Below are 18842 nucleotides of genomic sequence, written 5' to 3'. Positions count from 1 at the left end.
GCCAATGCTCAAACCACAGAGCTATCCCTCCTCCTTCCCACCTCGCTGTCTCCTGTTTGCTCCCTGTGGCATAGAATGGTTTGGGGTCTTGTGGGCTGTGATACTTTGGTCTAATTTTGGTAGTTGTCAGAGGCACGCACAGGAATTTAAATTTGACCCCTTTTGGGGGGGCATGGAAGCTAACTGCCTCACTTCTGCTCCCCTGGCCCCAGGAGGAGTTTGCTTTCTCCCCTCCCCATGGGTCCCGGCAGGAGATCGATCTTCTCTCCCTCCACCCTGTCCCAGCCCCAGCCCTGTCAGGAACTTGATCTTCCCTGCCTTCGCAGCTCTGGTGCTGGAGAAGTTCTGTGCCCCTGCCAATTATTGGGGGTCGGGGCTGTGCCCCTGCTTGCCCCCCCCCCGTGCACGCCTTTGATAGTTGGGTTTAGTGGGCAGGTGCTGCGTTGTGTCTGTGGTCTGTGATCTACAGGTGAACCTGGATGAGCTAGTGGCCCCTTTTGGCCTTAAGCACTATGATAATATGGGAGGTCTGGGACAGCCTGGGAGGGCAAAGAGGTGATCTCAGCCTGGCTCCTTCCTGTTCTCCAGAACAGAGGGTCTGCGCCTCTGCTCATCTGGGTAGCACAAACCTATTCACTCACTGAGGATGAACATCTCTCCTCTGCAATGGCCAGCACATGGTTTGTGCATCGCTTAAGCCTTCAGAATAGGACTGATGATGATCCTCCGTACCGGGGCATTTTCTTGACAAGTTTGTTCCCTAGTCCAGGGGTGGCCAACCTGAGCCTGAGAAGGAGCCAGAATTTACCAGTGTACATTGCCAAAGAGCCACAGTAATGCGTCTGCTACCCCCCATCCACTCCTCCACCCGCTCCCAGTGCCTCCCGCCCACCAGCAGCCCTGCCAGTCAGCGCCTCCCCCTCCCTCCCGATCAGCTGTTTCATGGCATTCAGGAGGCTGGGGGGGAGGGTGGGGAAGGAGTGAGGGCCTGGCAGACTCAGGGGAGGGGGTGGGAAGGGGTGGAGTGGGGGCAGGGCCTGTGGCAGGGCCTGTAGCTCCAGCCTCAGAGTCAGTGTCCATACAAGGGAGCCACATATTAACATGTGGCTCCGGATCCCCAGATTGGCCACCCCTGGACTAGTCACTGGCATCACCTATAAATGGGTAAGGATGTGGTGCTGTAGTGTACTGGCTTTTGGAGTCTGTATGGGGGATGCTGCCCTCTAGTGGCTGGCTACCACTTCCATCAGCTTTTGAAGTTGCCTCTCACACAAGTAGCAGAGAGTTAGATGTTTGGGGTGGATGGACCAGGGTTCTGATCCCCACTCCCCAGGCATGTGTCGCTTCTGTCTGCAGCACATCACTTTGTCACACTTACAAATGGTCACTCCCCCATTACTCCTCCAGTGTCCCAGAGGTTCTAACAGTTCCTTTTCTTTGGATCTCATTCCATTTAAGTGTTTTTTGGCTCCAGGAGGACTCTGTCTTCATGTTAGCAGGAAAGGTTTACCCTGCCTCCCCCACAAGATCAGCACCTTCCTCACAAAACTACTGTTGCCCAGTCGAGACAGTAAAGGCAGACAACAGTGCAGTACATTCAAGTTATACTTTATGGATATTCAAAGGAAATAGATCTCTCATAATAAGTTTACCTCAGAAACTTGGCTGTGGAACACCAGCAGGAATGATACAACGAAACGTGAGAAAATACAGACCTAGTTCTGCTCTGCACAAGAGGAGATGTGATCTGACTCTTCAATATGATGCATAACTTAAAAAAGGAAATAAACAGAACATGCATTTATCAAAGAATTCTGTCCCGTTTAGGTAAAACCTTCCAGGGATCCCAGCTGAGAAGATGCAGTTTCAGTCTTTTTATTTATTGTTTGTTAGATTAGGAGGCTGCAGCTATCAGGATCCACCGTTACCTTGAAGCTGTGTAGTTGGAGGAGCTGTTTGGATCTCGGCCATGAAACATGGTTAAAGCATGGACAGGATCCCAGAGAGTGCAAAGGAATGCAAAACCAGGACAAAGATGCTCCCAGTTTCCCCTGCTGCCACAATAGGAGGAAGTCACAGCTCTGCAGGTGAAATGCGGGAGGGAACTTGCAATGACTGGGATGGTGGGGAGGAGAAAAGCCTACCTGGCATTATGATGAAAGGCAGGAAGTCCCACTGACTGCAGTGCTGCTGGGGAGGAACTCAGCTTAGCTGGCTGAGAGGCAGGAGTCCCTCACTTTTGCCCCAACTATTCAGCCTTTCCAGAAGAAGAACTTGCATCTACTCAGCTAATGGGCACTATCTAGCTGGTGCAGTGGGGCGGTAGCTATCCACAACAGTGCTGTCTTTGAGGGTGCTGCCTCCCCTTGGTGGCATGAACACCCCCGGCTGACCCAGGCAGCCTGGCATAGGAACTGTTGATTTCCATTCCAGTGCTAGTTAATAACTTCTGGTGTCTTTGACTTGATCCCTTGATGCTGGGCAGGCCCAAAATCACTGCTCGTGGCTCTGGTGCATTCACATTAGTGCATGGTCACCAAGGAAACAAAGTTGTCACCAACAGTCATGCACCAGGAAATTCTAGACTGATGCACTCAGAGTGGAGAAGGGCGTGAACCAAAACCAGGGATCAGCATGCACAGCTGGAAGTCTCTTTATAATGGGCCCCACCTGAGCACCCTGTCATCTGGGGAGGTTTCCATTCAGCTCTGCACATGGAACCTCCATCTTTGAATTAGGGGCTTGGGTTGCCCTGTTAGAGAGATAGGATGTTTGGATCCAAGGATGTAGTTCTGGTCCATCTCTCTAGATGGCAGCAACACTCAGTGGTTACCTGTGGTCAAGGACAGAACATTCCAATCACCCTCCATAGCAAGGTCATTTCCTCCCTCTGCTCCCCATATCGTAAGGTCAGAGGTCTTTTCTGTAGCCACAGTAGGACAGTCGCAGTCATGAGCTAAGAAGCAGAGAGTCACATCCTCACATTTCCTCTAAATTACATCAAAACAATGTCATATCGGGCTGTGAAGACTGTGCTCCTGTCCTAACAGTGCCCACCACCACCAGATAAAGAAACAGAGCTTAAAAAGTTTATAGAAAACTTTGTTTGACAGCATTCTGCCTGACAAGGAACCACTTCTCAACAGTTGTGATTGTGAAATCTCTACTTCTATTGTTTTGCCTTTACGGGCCCCACTTCTCTATTGTTTATCTGTAGGGTCTCTGTCTGGTTCTTTGATCATTTCTGTCTGTGGCATAACTAATTTTGCAAGATTTAAATCAACTCAGGCGCTGGGGTCTGATTGAGTAAAGAATGGTTTCACAATGGGCTAGGATGGGTAAAAATACTGTCTTATAACACTTCAGTTTACAATGGTTGGAGACGGTAGAGCTAAGCAGGACTCAAGTTTCACTATATAAACTGGGATCCAAAAGGAAGTTCTTTAGCACCCAACTCCAGGACACAGCCCAGGATCAGAGCTGCCACACCTCAACACCTGCCAATCATACTGTGCAGAAGCTCTAGCTCCAAATGACCTGATCCTGCCTGGCCACCAGGAAAAGTTCATCTGCCTTATTGGGAGTGAGGAGCACTGTCTGCTTAGCCTGTGTGTTCTGTTTTGGTAACTTAATAAATAGAGAATATTACTGTGCAAGGCTCCTTCACTGGAAAAGGCCCTGCAGACCTGCAGAAGATTGTACCCTGAGCCCTAAGAACTGGGTAAGGATGGGGGCACAGGCTCCAACTTTTGTTGGCACCGGTGGGTGCTTGCACCCCCCCTCCCCCGGCCTGGCCCCGCCCCAACTCCACCCCTCCCTGCCCCTGTTGGATACCTCCCCAAACCCCTGCCCTGGCCCCGCCTCCTCCCCCAAGCGTCTCGCATTCCCCCTCCTCCCCCCTCCCTCCCAGGCTTGCCGCGTGAAACAGCTATTTTGCGGCGCATGCGCTGGGAGGGAGCAGGGAGAAGCAGGACCCAGCGGCGCACTCAGGGGAAGAGGCAGAGCGGAGGGGAGGCAGAGGTGAACTGGGGCAGGGACGCGGAGTCGGCGCCTATGGATGGGGGTTCCTATATTACATCTTGAGCCCACGGAAGTGCCTAGAGTGTGTGGGTAACAGAATTGTCCGGGGGAAAGGTCAGTTCTCAAACTCCCTTCTCCATTTCACATGGCCAGTAACATGTCAGCAAATCGGGCTTATGCCCCCGGTCTACAACAACACCCCCCATTCACCTCAAGGAAGGCTCCAGGCACAGATCCCAGGCCACCTGTGGCTCCAAGATTCGGGTGTCAAACCCTAACACCCCTAGCATGAACCCCAGGGAGTTGAAAGGGCCAGAATCATCAGACTTGGCGGGGTCAAACTTGGCCACAAAAGAAGGGCTGGTAAGAAATGAGCATTGGTGAGATGGCAGAGGACTGGGCAGTCCCAGGAATGACAATGAAATGGACTGGTCTCGAAAGGCCGGCACATTTCCTTGGCAACCCAAACACAACAGCCCTCAGCTAGAGCATGGAAACTGACACTGACCAGCAGGTTCCATGGCCTGTGCTGAAGGGAAGCAAACAGCATGGAGAGTGAAAGCTTTATGATTCCCTCTAGGTCAGCGTTTCTCAAACTGGAGTCCGTGAGGGTACTCCAGGGAGTCTTCTGGCCCCGCTGATCAACTCCTGCCCCTCCCTCTCAGTGCCTTCTGCATGCTGCAGAACAGCTGTTCCACGGCATGCAGGAAGCGCTGGGAGGGAGGGGGAGGAGCGAGGATGGGGCATGCTTGGGGGAAGGGGCGGAAAGAGGTGGGGAAGAGGAAGGGTGGGGGTGGAGTGGGGGTGGGAAGAGGTAGGGTGGGGCCTTGGGGGAAGGGGTGGAGTGGAGGCAGGGCCTGGGGCTGAGCAGGTGACTTGTGGGTCTGCAAAAAATTTTAAATCAAAATGGGGGTCCTTGATTTGCTAAAGTTTGGGAACCGCTGCTCTAGGTAAAACTCCCCAGTGCTCCCTGTAACACAGAAATGGGCACATGGTGTTCCCTGGGGCAGCTCCTCATCTGGTGTAAGTCAGTGTCGCTCACTTGACATCGGTCTGAACAGAGCCACGCTGACTTAGGGCAGCTGAGGGTATGGGCTGGGAGTTCTAACCCGAATGAATGCAGGAATTTGATATAATCTCCTTGTTTCCAGTGTTTGGCAGCCGATCAGATTCCCTGTACTGCTCTCTTGCTGCTCTCACATCTCTCTCGCATTTCAAATGAGACAGAACTTGGTGATCCCTTCTCTTGTTGGCTGAGGCAGCACCAAAAGGCGGGGCAGCTCTCCTGCCCTTGCTCAGAACTCAAGCCCGAATGTAATACTGCTAATACATATCGCTAAGCAAACATGAACAGATCTTTGCAGCCTCCACAACCCCTCAGAGATAGATAGGTGATTTTACCCCCAACGCATGGGGGGAAACTGAGGCACAAAGTGGTTAAGTGATTTGTCCAAGGTCACGCAGTGCATCAGTTTCAGCTCAGGACTTAGAACTCCAGAGCTCCTGACTCTGTCTCAGCCGCACTTTCCCGCAGCTCACATGACCCCTGTCAGCAGCTTGACTAGGGGCAGCCCTGGGACCAACTTGCAGGCCCCAGTCTGCAGAGGGAAGGGATGGGCTAGAGGGCAACACACTGTTACCCTGTATCTGGGCCAGCAGAGCGCCCTAGAGCAGCAGCCTTGCAGAGGCATCAGGGGCTCCCAGCAGCAAAAGGGCAGCAGTTCCCATGCACTGGAACCTGCCCAGCTCCTCTCTCATTCATCTCACTCAGTCTTGGGCCAGTTCACACCCAGCACAAGCTAGCTCAATGTCGCTGAAGGCAATGGACCTGCACCTGCTGCCAGTGGGGTTGAATTTGGCCCCTGACTGAGTATGCCTATTGCTGCATGATAGGTCTCCTGCCGCTGGCTTTGCATGCCAGCCTCAGGTGCTCACTGAGTGTTGATCCTTGTGCTCTCCCACCCGGGTCAGGTTGGAGCAGAACACGAGCTGTTCTGTTCAGAGGGCGTGCACTGTGCCTGGGGACAAGGGGTGAGTGGATCTGCCAGGGGGCCTGTCAGCAGCTCCCTTTTGCTTCCCTAGGAGGCAGCAGCTCCAGCGTGCACCCAGAAGGGAGGGCTCTGAGGAGAGTCGCAAGAGATCCCAGGTCTGGGAACCCCGCTGCCGGTGTGGTTAGTCTGGAGTTACACCAGGCTGGCTTGCCTGTGCTCCCCAGTGGGGAGATGTATATGCTTCTAGAGCAGCTGAGCAATGAGAAGAGGCAGGTTATGGCTGGATGGGGCAGGGTCTCTATGATATGGGATTAGTGGGCGGAGCAGCCTTCCCCCCCCAGGGTGAAGGCAGCCCAAGTGCTAGGAGGCTGGGCATGGCCACTGCCTGGCTGCTGGCCGCTGAGTGGTGTGAATTGGTCTTGTGCTCCTAGCAGACAAAGCCAGCCACCGTTGCAAGTCATTAGTGCCCCTGCCTGATACCTTAGCAGAAGAGCCAAGGACAGAATGGCCAGTGGAAACCAACTGCACCTCTGCCCCCTAGAGAGGGGCTCTGCAAATCCGGGCGAGGCACGTGAACAGGGCAGCATGCGTGCGATGCACTATGCACACGTACTGCTTGGAGTGCCCGCTAGTAGCAGTTCTAAAACTATTACTGTTGAGTACAGCAAATGCATGGTCAACTACACTACCCAGAATCCTCCTGGGGAAGATTAGTGTGACTGTGGGGACAATGAAAGCTAAAGCAAGGTGCAGTACGGGCAGCACCCCTCGAGTTCTGGGTCATGCCCTTGTGTAAACACATCCCCCTCTACTGACTGATCCACTAGAGGACAACAGCCTCCTCCTGCAGCGTACTCCTCCAGCTCAAGTGGGCAAGGCTTGTGGGTTGACTGGTCACACCCCCTGGTCACACCCCACGGCGGAGCGTGGCGGGGAGGAGTCATTACTTGGCCGGGGGAAGTCTGCATGGTCAGGGCCTCGCCTGGCCGTGGAGGGTGGCTGCATTCAACTCTCAAGCTGGTGTTTTCAGAAGCATGACCTGGTGGCTGCGCACCGTGGCCCAGCGTCTCAACTTTGCCGCACAGGAGCTGGGTGCAGCAGGCAGGGTCAACAGCGCCTTGGGTGACTGGGACTGGTGGGTGCAGCCCAAGGTACCATAAGCCCTGCCCGCTCAGTGAGGGGACCCCAGGAGCCAGCCAGCTTCGTCACTGGGCAAAGAATGAAGAGCCATGGCCCGCAGCCAACTGAAACCCCAGAGGTGACAGCAACAAAAAGCCAACCCCGCTGGTGAGGTCAGGGCCCCAGAACTCAGCTGATACCGTGGGAGAATGAACAAACAAATGGGGGAGGCCACTCCAGCCTACCCGAACCTCAACCAAGGGGGTGGAGCCACAGAACCCGGGACAATGAATGAGCAACTAGGGGCAGGGTGCAGCGCACCAAGATAGACAGCCCTGGAGGCTGCACCCCCAATCTGCAGGAGGATGCTGTTCCACAGGGCCCCTCTCTGGGGTGGGGAGGGCAATCCAGCCTCTGTGAGCTAGTCAACCCTCAGCCTCAGACCATGCCAGCAGAGGGGTCACTTGGTGCTTTGGTTTTAAGCCCAGCGGATGGAACACTGTAGCCAAACTCTGGACTTGGCATCACGTCCGGGTTGTTGGAGCCCCATTGCATGAAAAAGACGGCCCCCACCCGCCCTTCTGCCACTACGTCCCCATCCACCTGGAGAAGCTGAGAGCTCCACAGAAAAGATGCCAGGGAGAGGGAAAGCTGCTGGCATGGCACCTGTGGCTTTGCTGGGTGATTGCACAGCTGAGAGGTTTGGAATCCATGCCCCCTCCCCCCCCCATTGGCTCCCCCTCGAATGCCCCCAGACAGGTGCTGCAGCAGGGGGCTGTTGCTAAGGTACATTGTCCTGGCCACGCTCAGTGGGCGGCTGGCATCTGACAGTCTCAGCGCACCCGAGAGACGCCAATGCTCATAAAAGTCATTCACCTTGTCCAATGGGAGTAACGCCTCCCCTTGGAATCCATGTGTGGAGCGCTGGTGTGAGGGCGAGCCACAAAGCCAGCAGAGACCCCATCTAAAACACGGGTAGGGGGCAGACTAGTGGCAGGATCCCACCAAAAGCAGGGGCGCGGAAGGCTCTCAGATGCGTCCAGCCAGGGAGGGGCTCCGACAGCAAACCCACCCATTTCACTTGGCACTAGTGGGCCCCCTGGCCCAGGAGCGAGTGGCCATATCCCTGCAGGTCAGGGTGGGCACTCCGGTGGAGGCGGGGTGTGGGGAGGGGCCCCTGCTGTCTGTTGCTGTCAGCCCACATGGTGCAGCCCTCGGATGATGGTGGAGCTCAGCTGAGCAACAGGGAACCAGGAGGGGCCAGTGATTCAGCTCGTCCCTTGTCGTCCTTTGGGACTGGAGCACGGGGAGGAGCTCATTGCCAAGGGCTGGGGAGGCCTGGTGCGTAGGCAGAGCCACGGCTCCTGGCTGCCCCATTCTGGGCCTGGCTGGCTGCACCCAGGGGCGCTGGAACAACTTGTACAGTGGGGGTGCTGAGAGCCACTAAACCAAACTGTGAATTCTGTAGATGATGGAAACCATTCAAGCCAGCAGCTCCAGCTCCAGCATGCCTTACAGGGCCCCCAAATTCCTCTCGCCCATGCTCAGGTAACTCTGGGCAGCTCCATCCCTCCTGCTCCAATGCAGCGGTCAACCACCAGCCAGCTGGTGGCTTGCCGGCCCCTGGCTCTGGAGCTGGGGCGTTTGGGGGTAGGATGGGCAGGCCGACCCCATGGGGTGCTCCAGCCACGGGCGCAGGTTTGCTGTGTTGGGGGCAGTGCTGGAGTCCGAAGGAAGTAGCTGGGCTGAGCAGAAGCTCCCTGGACTCCAAAGAGACTAAGACTCTTGTGTGGCCCCCGGCTCGGCCCGTCCCCGAGCCCAGGCACTGTCACGGCCTGGGGCCCGTCTCTGGGACCCCGAGGCTGGTGTCATGGACAGGCTAGCACACGAGGGCCCCTGCAGGAAATCCCATGGCCTCGGCAGGTCGGGCACGCCTTGGGAAGTTAGGCTGCTGCAGAGGAGAAACAGGAGGGGGTCTAGCAGAACACCCTGGGCTCTCAATTAACATGCCAGCTGTGGGGGGCGGGGGGGCAGCACACCGCAGGCAACTGGCTTCAAACAGCAAGTTGGCTGGACAGTGCCGCAGTGGGGTAGGGGCTGAGAGTTAGAGCTGCTGGGCTGCAAGGAATTCATTAGTCTTAAGGCTGGCAAGGGACCTGATCCTGAGATACCCGCCCTGGCTGCAATGAGGGGGCCCCCATGCCCTTAGCCTTCCCTCCCCGTCCCCCCACGTTACAACGGGGAGTGCCCTGAGGAGAAGGTATGTGCCTGAAGCCAGCAGAGGGGGAGCTCTGGAAGACCTCCCCCAGCACACAGCCCTGCAGCATGTGCAGGGATCCTGCTACAGGCTGGAGATGCTCCCTGGCAGAATTTGGCAGTGAACTGAAGCTGGCAAGCGTCCAAGCTCCTTTTCTGGGACAGAGGAGAAACAAGGATGGCAGCAGCTGTGAGCAGCCTCACAGGGCAGTCACCTGCTGCCTGCACCTGGCAGCAACTCCAGCACCAGCGCAATGGCAGGGACGCCAGTGAGGGGTGCTCATCATGCATCTTCTGTGCCCTGTGCCTGCACCCTCTGGGAGAGCCTGTTCTGCACCAGCTCACTGCTGCTCCTCTCTGAGCTTTGGCCTCCCACCCCACCGGCAGGGAGCTCCGGGGAAGCCCTCTGCATGGCAGGACGGGGGAGCTCCCACAGGACAGCGCCTGGCTCCGGCCTGTGGGCAGGGGGCAGTCAGTGGTGCTGTATTTACACTAGGCCCAGCTGATTTCCAGCTCTGCATGCAAGCACAGCAACCCCTCCAGAGAAACTGCATCCTGAACCCAGCCTCTGCCGTAAGGACTGCCCCAGCTGAGCGGCCCCTGGGAAAGCCCCTTCAGCCTGTCTTCTTTAAAACACAGGCCACCCCCACTCCTCAGAGCCAGGTTCCTCCTGGCAGGGCTGTTCCATGCCCACTCTGTGTGCAGGCATAAACACCCATCCCATGAGCACACGTAATCCATGCCCACCTCATGCCTGTACCTTGCACGATCCCTGCCCCAAGCACATGCCACATGCACATCCATGCCACGCCCCCTGCACGCCAGCGTTCACTCTCCTCCCCTCCCAACTCAGCAGCTGCGCTGGACTTCGGCTAAAAGTGTAACCAGAAAACATTTGGCACTTTCCCTGAAAGCACCTGCCCTGCCCCTTGCAGGTGGCTGCCTCCCCCAAACAGAGACCCCCCTTCACAACACAGCTTTAACCCCTTTGAAACCATGGGGTGGCTGCTGCAGAGCACCACCTGGGTGGCTTCCCTGCTAGCCCAGGTCCTTGGCACACTCAGAGATGGCAATAAATGGGAGAAGAGGAAAAACAGCCCCCGGCTGGCACTGTGGCCATCCAATGCCAGGGAAGTGCAAAGGCATGTGGTGGAGTGAATTTAACCCTGAACTTGCTGGACTGTTTGCAGCCCCGGAAGGGCCCAGTACAGCACTCTGATCTGCTCCTGGGATTGCTCCTTGTGATCTCACTTGTTTGGGCGCTGGGGCCCTGCAGTAAGCAGCTCCCATCACTCAGGAGTGGGGCCCGGCTTAGGGCAGGAGCTCCCTGGCAAAGATCACAGCCTCCCTTCGCAGCGCAGGGAGACATCTGCTCCCCCCAGCCCAAGCGAGAGCGAGCGGAGCTTTCCCTGCATCAGGCTGGTGCGTAAGGTGCAGGCTGGGATGGGGAGTGCCTACTTGCTCTCTGCACGGCCCCACGGAGGAGCCTCCCCAAATAAACCCAAGGGCTGCTGGTGCAGCAAGTCCTGAAGCCAGAGCAAGGCCTGCAGGGCATTACCATAATTAAGAGGCTGTTCCAGGAAGGTGGCCCCTTGGAGAGCCACCTCAAGCAGGGGCTGGCGCACAGCAGGATAAATCCTGGCTCAGGAGACACTGGCTCCTTTACCGAGGAGCTGGGGAGAGGGCGGCAATGTCTGGGCTGGGTGGGCTGAGGCCCTTCTTCCTGCCCCTTGCAGAGAGGAGCACGGATGGTGGTGGCTGGCCGCTGGGCTCCAGCTGTCTCCAGTGCGGAGCCCCCTCATGTGGCGCAGCTTACCCCTCCCTGACTGACATTAGCCGGCCTGCAGAGGCCCTCTTCCTCCGCCACAGCTGTCCTTACATTGGGTTTTGCTGGCCTAGCTGTGTTGCTGAGAGGGAGGGGGGCAGGGGTGGTTCTTCACTCCCTGACCAACGTAGCTTTCAGTGTAGCCCAAGCCTCAGGGAGCACCCAGGCAGGGAGGGCCAGCCAGTGAGAGCCAGGCTCACAAGGACAAGGTCAAAGCGGGCCCACATGCAGAGGGCAGGGAGGGTTGGATCTGCAATCCCCTGCGAGGATAAAGGCTGGCTGGCTCAGGCTTGGTGTCTGAGGGGGTGGTTCTGGGGTTCTGGTTTGGATCAATGGCACAAGGGGGCTGAGCGGGCAAATCCAGTCCTCCACCCAGGCACCATTTGACATCTCCAGGTCCAGCCCAGCCCCAAGAAGGGCAGGCTGGGGTACCTTTAGCATCCAGCGCCCTACAGCCAGACCCTGGACCAGCCTGAGCTCACCGACGCCTGGAGTCGCTGCATGCCAGGCAGCGCCCCCGTCTCTGCCCTGATGTCACAGGGATCAGGGTACGGCCCCGAGTTCCTGCAATTCCCCTTACAGCTTGGCACTGCCCTGGGGACCGGAAGCCAGGGGAACCCTGAGCATTACAAGGGGGAGGCTCACTGTGGCCAGAGCGCGCACTCAGCCGGCTGGGCTCAAAGCAGCGCAGCCTCCCTAGGGGAAAACCAGGCCCATCCAGCTCGAAGGAGCAGATGGAGTGGCCCTGGGTGTCCGGAAGGCCATGCTCTGGGGCCATTCTGATCCCAGGGCCATGGTTGGAGCTCAGAGAAAGAATTACTGGGATTTTCAAAGCTCTTGGCTCAGGTCCTGCCTCGGCCACTGGGAAGGAGGCTGAAAGGCTAGGGAGCCCTGCACTAGGATCAGGGCTAGTTAATACGGCCAGTGAAGTTCAGGAGCATGGCAGCGTGGCTTTGAATTCCACTGGGGAGGCCAAATTGGGCAAAACTCCAGATGGGTTTGAGCCCCCTGGGGGACCCAGACAGCATGGTGATGCCCAGAGAGGAGGAGCAGTGTAGACGCTGCCAGAAACAGTCCACTCTTCTGCAGTTCTCCCCAGGCATGGGGAGCTGAGTGAGATGTAAGCAAGGGCAGGCCGGGGGCAGGAGGAGCTCTCCTCCTGGGCCTGTCTCAGGAGTTTTATTCTCGATGACAATGCAAAGAAACCAACTTCGCTCTAGATCCTGCTGCAACATGGGCTGGCCCAGGATTCACTGGAAAGCCCTAAGCCCCCTGGCTTCCAGGGCCCCAGCTCCCCCAGCAGAGCACAGCCCAGGACTCCTGCACTTTAAGAAGCCAGCACCAGACCCCACCTGTGCCTGGGGCCCCTCCATTCTCAGAGGAGCTGGCCACACACGCCTTTGGGACCCAGGGAGCACAGCCCTCTCAGTGCTGTTCCTTGGCTTCGCACTAGGGCCAGGTTGGGTACCACGCTCCCCGCTCAGTTATGCAGGGCGGGGTGGGAATGACCTGCTGCAATAGAGAGGACGGAGGTGGGCTTGACCTTCCTACTTGGAGGAGAACGGGGGGCGGCCGCTGCTGGCTTTGCCCTGGAAGTGGCTTATTGTCAGTTACAGATACAGTGCATCAGGTGTCTTGGAACTTTTACCCCTCATGGCCTCCTGAGTACCTAAGTCAGGCCCTGGCAGACTCCCACACTGGCCTGGCAGAACAGGAGGGTCCTCCCCCAGCCCACGCGGCGCTCACAGGGCCTGAGCACCCCAGGAGGTCTGGGGTCCCCCACTCTCAGCCAGGGGGCAGGGAGAGCTCAGCGCCACACAGAATGGGGCCCTCGTGTTGGCAGCGGAGACTTACTCAGCACTTGGGAGGGGCTGGAGGGGGACACAGGGATTTTGGCAAGTGGAAGCAGTGTCTGTGGACAGGTGGGCAGCTGTGCACAGGCCTGAGGAGAGGGGATGCCTACTGCATAGAGACCACATAGAGCCTCATACTGTGTAGAGACCGTCAGAGTGCACCTGTATAGAGCCACATGCTGTATAAAGACCATCTACAGGGCCCACTGTAGATTCATACTGTATAGACACTGTATAGAGTGCACTGTATTGACCCTCATATTGTATAGTGCCCATAATGAGCCCATACTGTATTGAGCCTCATATCGTATAGAGCCCACATTGTATAGCAGGGGCGTAGCCACGAGTGGGCCTGGGAGGGCCGTGGCCCACCCACTTAGCATCCTGCCCCCCAGCTCTGCTCCGGCCCTAGCTTGCCCCACCTTGCCTGCCCGCCCAGCACGCCAGCCGCGGAGTGGGGTCGGGGCAGGGGGCTTGCCCTGCTCCACCTGCCCGGTGCTCCTGTGGGCAGCGAGGGGCTTTCTCCGCTTCGCCCAGCACTCCAGCCAGGGAGCACTGTCAGGGGTTTACCCCACTCTGCCCACCCGGCGCTCCAGCTGGGGAGCAGAGTCAGGCTCTTGCCCAGCTCCATCCTCCCGCCCAGTGCTCCAACCGGGAATGGGGTCGGGGCGTGGGGGTCAGGCTCTTGCCCTGCTCCGTCTGACGCTGCAGCTGGGGAGTGGGGTCGGGGAAAGCCCCAGTGTCCTGCTCCCACTCCCCAGCTGGAGCAGCAGGCGGGCAGAGCGGGGCAAGCCCCCACACCCCAATCCCGCTCCCCAGCAGTGGAGCCTGTTTTTCTGGGGCCCTCCAATTGGCTGGGGCCCCGGACATGCCCCTTTGGCCCAGTGTTTAATCCGCCACTAGGAGGGTGAGCTTCAGGTGACCCAGTGGAGGCAGAGGAGTCCTCAAAAAAGGTAGGTCTGCTCCTTGGGAGGCCAGGCCTGAGGTGGGGCGTGGGTCAGGGACAGGAGCCGTTGCCGCCGGACAGCGGAGTCTCCTCCCAGAGCTGAGTGCGTGCCTGGGGCCCCAGAGCATCCACAGACCCCAGCAAGGCCGGCTAGAGAGGGTAGGTGGGCCCTGATTCCTCCTCCTCCTCCCTCCACCCAGTCATTGCCACCCACCCAAAGTCGGAGCCCACCCAAATGTCCCATCCTGGCTCCGCCACTGCTGTGTAGAGCCTCATGCTGCACAGAGACCGTGTAGCATGCAGGCTGCTCTGAGACTCATCCCATACAGAGCCCAGATGGGGGGCTCACTGTATAGAGACTCATACCATATAACATGCTATACAGAGACTCAAACACACTGGGCCAAATTTTCAAATGAGAGACACAAATGTGTCTGCACAATCCAAAGCCCCTAGTATGCTCCCAAGCCCCGTCTGCACTTACCCCCATGTGCCAAGACATGGCTCTGAGTCCCCTTCCACGTACAATAATGCAGCCATGCAGACAAATGGGAACCGTTGTGCTAGGACACTGGGCCTACTTGCAGAGGCCAGGTTGAAAACATGCCCCTTCCTGGCTGTCTCCAGAATTAAACAAGACGGCGATGGGAGGGGGGAGAAGAACTGTCCACTTGGGAGCAGCTATGGGCAAGTTTGGTGTCTAGGCAGAGGGATGGAGTGGGCATGGCAGGGAGCTTAAAATGATTGATCTGGCCACACTTGCTTAGAGGTAGCCATGTTGTCTAGTGGTCAGATTTAGGGAGTAGGAACAGGCAGGGCCGCGGGTTCTATGCTGAGCTGTTGTTCGGACAGCTGCAGGCCAGTCACTTATTGCCTGTGCCTTGGCCAAGCCCAGCTGGGAATCAGGTTAAAGGAAGAGAAGGCAGTAAAAGAACCTCACTGAGAGAGTGGCACTGGAGTTACCCTCCACGTAGCAGCCCTCTCCTCATGGCAAATCTCATATGACAGGGCCAGCCCCACCCCTCTATCCCCACCAAGACCAACCAGAATCTAGGGAGCTCAGCAGCTCCTGCCCTGACTAGCCAGTGGCCACAGAGGCAGGTGGCCTGAGCCCCATGGAGTCCATGGATCTGTTGCTGCCCCGTTAGGAGAGCATCTTTCCCAGGCCTCCCCGGGATCCACGCGCCAACAGTTATCTGCTAGAAATGATGGGAAGATTCTGACCGACCAGTTTAGTGCGTCAATAGTAAAATACCTGTCTACAAAGGGGAATAAAGAGGAGGCCCGTGTGGCGCGGCAGCACTGGTCACATGAGGTCGTCCAGGAGGTTGGGGCTGGCGACCCAGTCCAGGGTCCGTGGCTCAGAGGCGGCCATGATCATACACATGAACTGCTTTCCGGTCCGCCTGTCAGTGGGGTAGATGGTGGTGGGCGTGAACCTCTTGTTACTCTCCACGAAGTCGCACAGCTGCTCGTAGATCTTGGGGAACTCATGGCGCAGGAAGACGCCTCGGATCCGCAGCTCCCGCTGGATGTTGATGAAGCAGACCTCCCGGGCCTTCCGCCCTTCCTCCCCCTCCTTGTCGATGTCCGCCGTACCCGGCGGGGGGGTCAGGATCAAGGTCTCCATGTCCCGCTCCTTCTTCAAGATCTGCTTCTCGGGGCTGGAGGAGGCTAAGGCCACCTTGGCGTATTTCCTGACGGTCGGCACCTGGACCTTGGGGGATGGCCTCACAGGCACTTTTTGTCCAACAGCCACTGTTACATTCAAGAGGAAACATTCCTCAGGGTCATACTGGATGCCAGCCACCCCCAACTCCCGGGCATAATCCCCCAGGCTCTCTGCGTAGCCCTCCAGCTCCCGCAGGGACAGGTAGGTGGGGGACATCAGCAGGCTCTCCAAGCCAAACTGGAGGAAGTTCTCAGCTGAGCCTGAGCTGGGGAAGCCCAGGAACAGCACCCCTCGCCCCCGGGACAGGTACCCCACCTTGGCAATGCGCGAGAAGGCCTTGTGCACCTCGGCATTCTCCCGGCAGAACTGCAGAGCGTGCCGGCAGATGCTCCCGATACGCCCGTAGACACAGCTCTCCTTGTGGATGTCCCAGTCCTCGCGGCGGCAGCTCCGGGAGCAGTAGTAAGTATAGCAGCTGTGGCAGGACTTGAAGTAGAGGCAGGCGTTGAACATGGTCTCCGTGCGCCTGCACTTGGCGTTCGAGCACATCATCATGTCGTCCTCATCCGCGCTCAGCTCTGGGGAGCAGTCATCCTGCTGCTTCTCAAAGCTGCTGCTGGAGACAGACATGGCAAGTGAGCGGCCACCCTGCTCCTTGCGTACGTCTCTGTGGAAGGAACTCGGGCCCGGCTGCTCCTTGGTGGGCCTGGGCTCCCCCACCAATAAAGGCAGCGGCTTCCTGGCCTCCAGCTTCCTGGCGGGCCCGGGTGCCCCGTTGTCGATCAGCCTCTTGAGCTGGTCTGTCAGGCTGTCCCCGTTGCTGGGGCGGCGGTTGGGAGGAGGCTTGGAATCGATGACCAGGTCTGTGATCAGCTCATCCAGCTGCTCCAGGCTGCGCTGGCGGGCGGAGCTGCTTTGGGTGCTCTCTTTGGCAATGGGATCCGAGTAGCAGTGTGTGGTGCGGGAGCGATGCCCATCCCGCCCGGAATCCAGCACATCCCAGCTGGCCGAGCGCTTCTCGGTCTTGCTCAGACCATTGGCTTTGATGTCATTGTCGGTGATGGTGATTTCTGGGGTGACAAACCAGGAGCGGCCCAAGGGGCACCGCCCACCGTCTGCCTGCATCTTCTCCATGATGGAGTTCTCCGAGAGGGAGAGCGCTGCATAGCGCTTGGGGGAACTGGAGAGGTTGATAACCACGGGCTGCCGCCGGTCATCAGGGGATAAGGCACGGTGCTGCTCCCGGGCGAGCAGGTTCTCATAGCTGCGCCCGCGGAACATGGGGTCCTCCCTGCGGACACTGGGTGCCAGGATGTTGTCCCAGGATTTGGAGTAATGCCGGGTGTCTGTGCCTAGGCGGGGTTGGTTGGTGCTGTAGCTGGCATGCCAAGAGGAAAGCAAAGCCTCCTGCCCAGAGGGATGAGGTGCAAAGCGGGACATCTGCAAAGTCTGGTAGGGCAGTGCACCCCGGTCTGGGCAGTACCAGTCGCTGAACTGCAAAGGCTGGGTGCTACGGGCATGAGGGTACGTCCGTGAAATGGATTCTCTCTCATGGTATTTGCCATAATCCTCAGTGTAGAACAACCGGGAGGAGGTGTTCAGAGCGGGGTATACCCTGGGGTCCTCTGTATAGAGGGGTTTGGTGGGCATGCCCCTTGAGGCATAGAATTGAGGGTCTTCTCTGTAGAAGGTGTGGGTAGGGGCTTCCTGGATGGGGTAGGTCCGAGCTTCTTCCACGTAGAAAGTCCTGGGTGGGATGGTGTGGATATTACCTTTGGCTGGGTCCTCTGTGTAGAAGGGCTGTGGAGGGAGGTGACGCCCTGGGTATGGGCGAGGGCACCCCTCGTAGCCAGAGCTTTTCAGTGGAATGCCAGGGCCAGGGCACCCAGCTGGCTCCTCTGTGTAGAAGAACTTGGTGGGCACATTTGGAGCGGAGAAGGTCATACAGCCCCTCTCAGGATAGTCCTGCGGGCAGGGCATGGCCTGGTAAACCCGGCCTCGGGGGTCACCTTCGTAGTACTCGTTGGAGTAGGGCAGCCTGTGCTCCCCGCTGTAGGAGTCGCTGGGTGTGGGAGTGCGGGACACAGACACCTGCCTGCTGCTTGGGATGGTCAGGCTCCGGATAGCGCAGGGCAGCCTGGGCCAGTACGGCACCTCCCTCCTGCTCTGGGCCTTCAGGCTGCGTGCCGCGTGCACCAGCACTGCCTCGTCTGGCTTCATGTCCATCCGGCACTTGACATGCAGGCTTGTGGCCGGCCTCCCACCTGGGGCCTCCTCCGGGCAGTTGCTGCTAACACACAGTGGGGAGATGCGGCTGGTGCTGCTCCGCTGGGGCTGCAGCTTGATGGGGTGCACCTCGTTCATTGGGGCCTTCATCGGCGCGTATCCGCTCCCCCTGCACGGGGACATCTCTGTCCTCGCAGGCTCCCTGGAGAGGCGCAGAGCCTCCCGTCCCCGCCTGGCCGGCACAGGGGGAGACGAGGACGACATCTGGATGGGAATGGGAGTGAAGGTGGATTTCACCCGTGGGGCGCTCTTGGACCTCGCTCGCCTCTTTGGCTCCGCCCGAGCCAATGGCTCCTTGGGGCCTTCCCTCCCGTGAGGGGGAGGCCTGCTGTTCTGAACGTCCGACCTGGGAGGAGCCTTCTTGCCTCCGGAGCCTGAGGAAGGCTCGGGGGTGCCCGGGTGCCGGCAGGGGCGCTCCATAGCAGGAGCAGGGGCCAGCTGGTCGTCGAGCGGCTCAAGGAAGTCAAAGCTCCTACAGTGGCGCTTGTTGAAGGGCTGCAGGTCACGCGGCAGAGATCCAGACATGAAGGTGTCACATTGTGCCAGTGGCTGGCAGATGATGGAATCCCTGGGTGCTGGGCACGTCACCTCTAGGTCTTGATACACCGTAGACACCAGTATGTCAGGTGGGTCGGTTCGTGTCATCTTAAACAAGCTCTTCCTTCTCCAGCTCCTCTTCAGATCATCTCAGGGGAAGCCAGCCAGCCCTGCAACGGGAGAAAGAAGGGGCCTTGAGTCTCATGCCGGAGAGGCCCGCTCAAGACAGGCTATTTTTGAAAGCTCCTGATTTTTAGCCAATCTCATGATTTTGGGGGCTTGACTCATGATCCCACAATGCTCGGGACTGGCAATGCTGGGGGGTCTAGTAGGCACA

General features: G+C 58.2%; 1 protein-coding gene across 5 annotated transcripts in view; it reads right to left on the bottom strand.

Annotated features, from left to right (window-relative positions):
• Window positions 1-1592: 1592 nt before the first annotated feature.
• Window positions 1593-18842, bottom strand: part of AJM1 (apical junction component 1 homolog) — a 35333-nt gene continuing 18083 nt past the window's right edge. For 4 of the 5 annotated variants that reach the window (XM_075120280.1, XM_075120281.1, XM_075120282.1 and 1 more), the window contains one exon: window positions 1593-18675. In XM_075120280.1, coding sequence (XP_074976381.1) covers window positions 15317-18613 — 3297 coding nt within the window. In that variant the 5' untranslated portion in view covers window positions 18614-18675 and the 3' untranslated portion in view covers window positions 1593-15316. The remainder of the gene's footprint in view (window positions 18676-18842) is intronic. The other variant, XR_012665203.1, reaches the window with a different exon arrangement.

Source organism: Caretta caretta, chromosome 16 (assembly GCF_965140235.1).
Source record: "Caretta caretta isolate rCarCar2 chromosome 16, rCarCar1.hap1, whole genome shotgun sequence".
Taxonomy (NCBI): domain Eukaryota; kingdom Metazoa; phylum Chordata; order Testudines; family Cheloniidae; genus Caretta; species Caretta caretta.
This window is presented reverse-complemented; position numbering and strand designations above follow the sequence as displayed.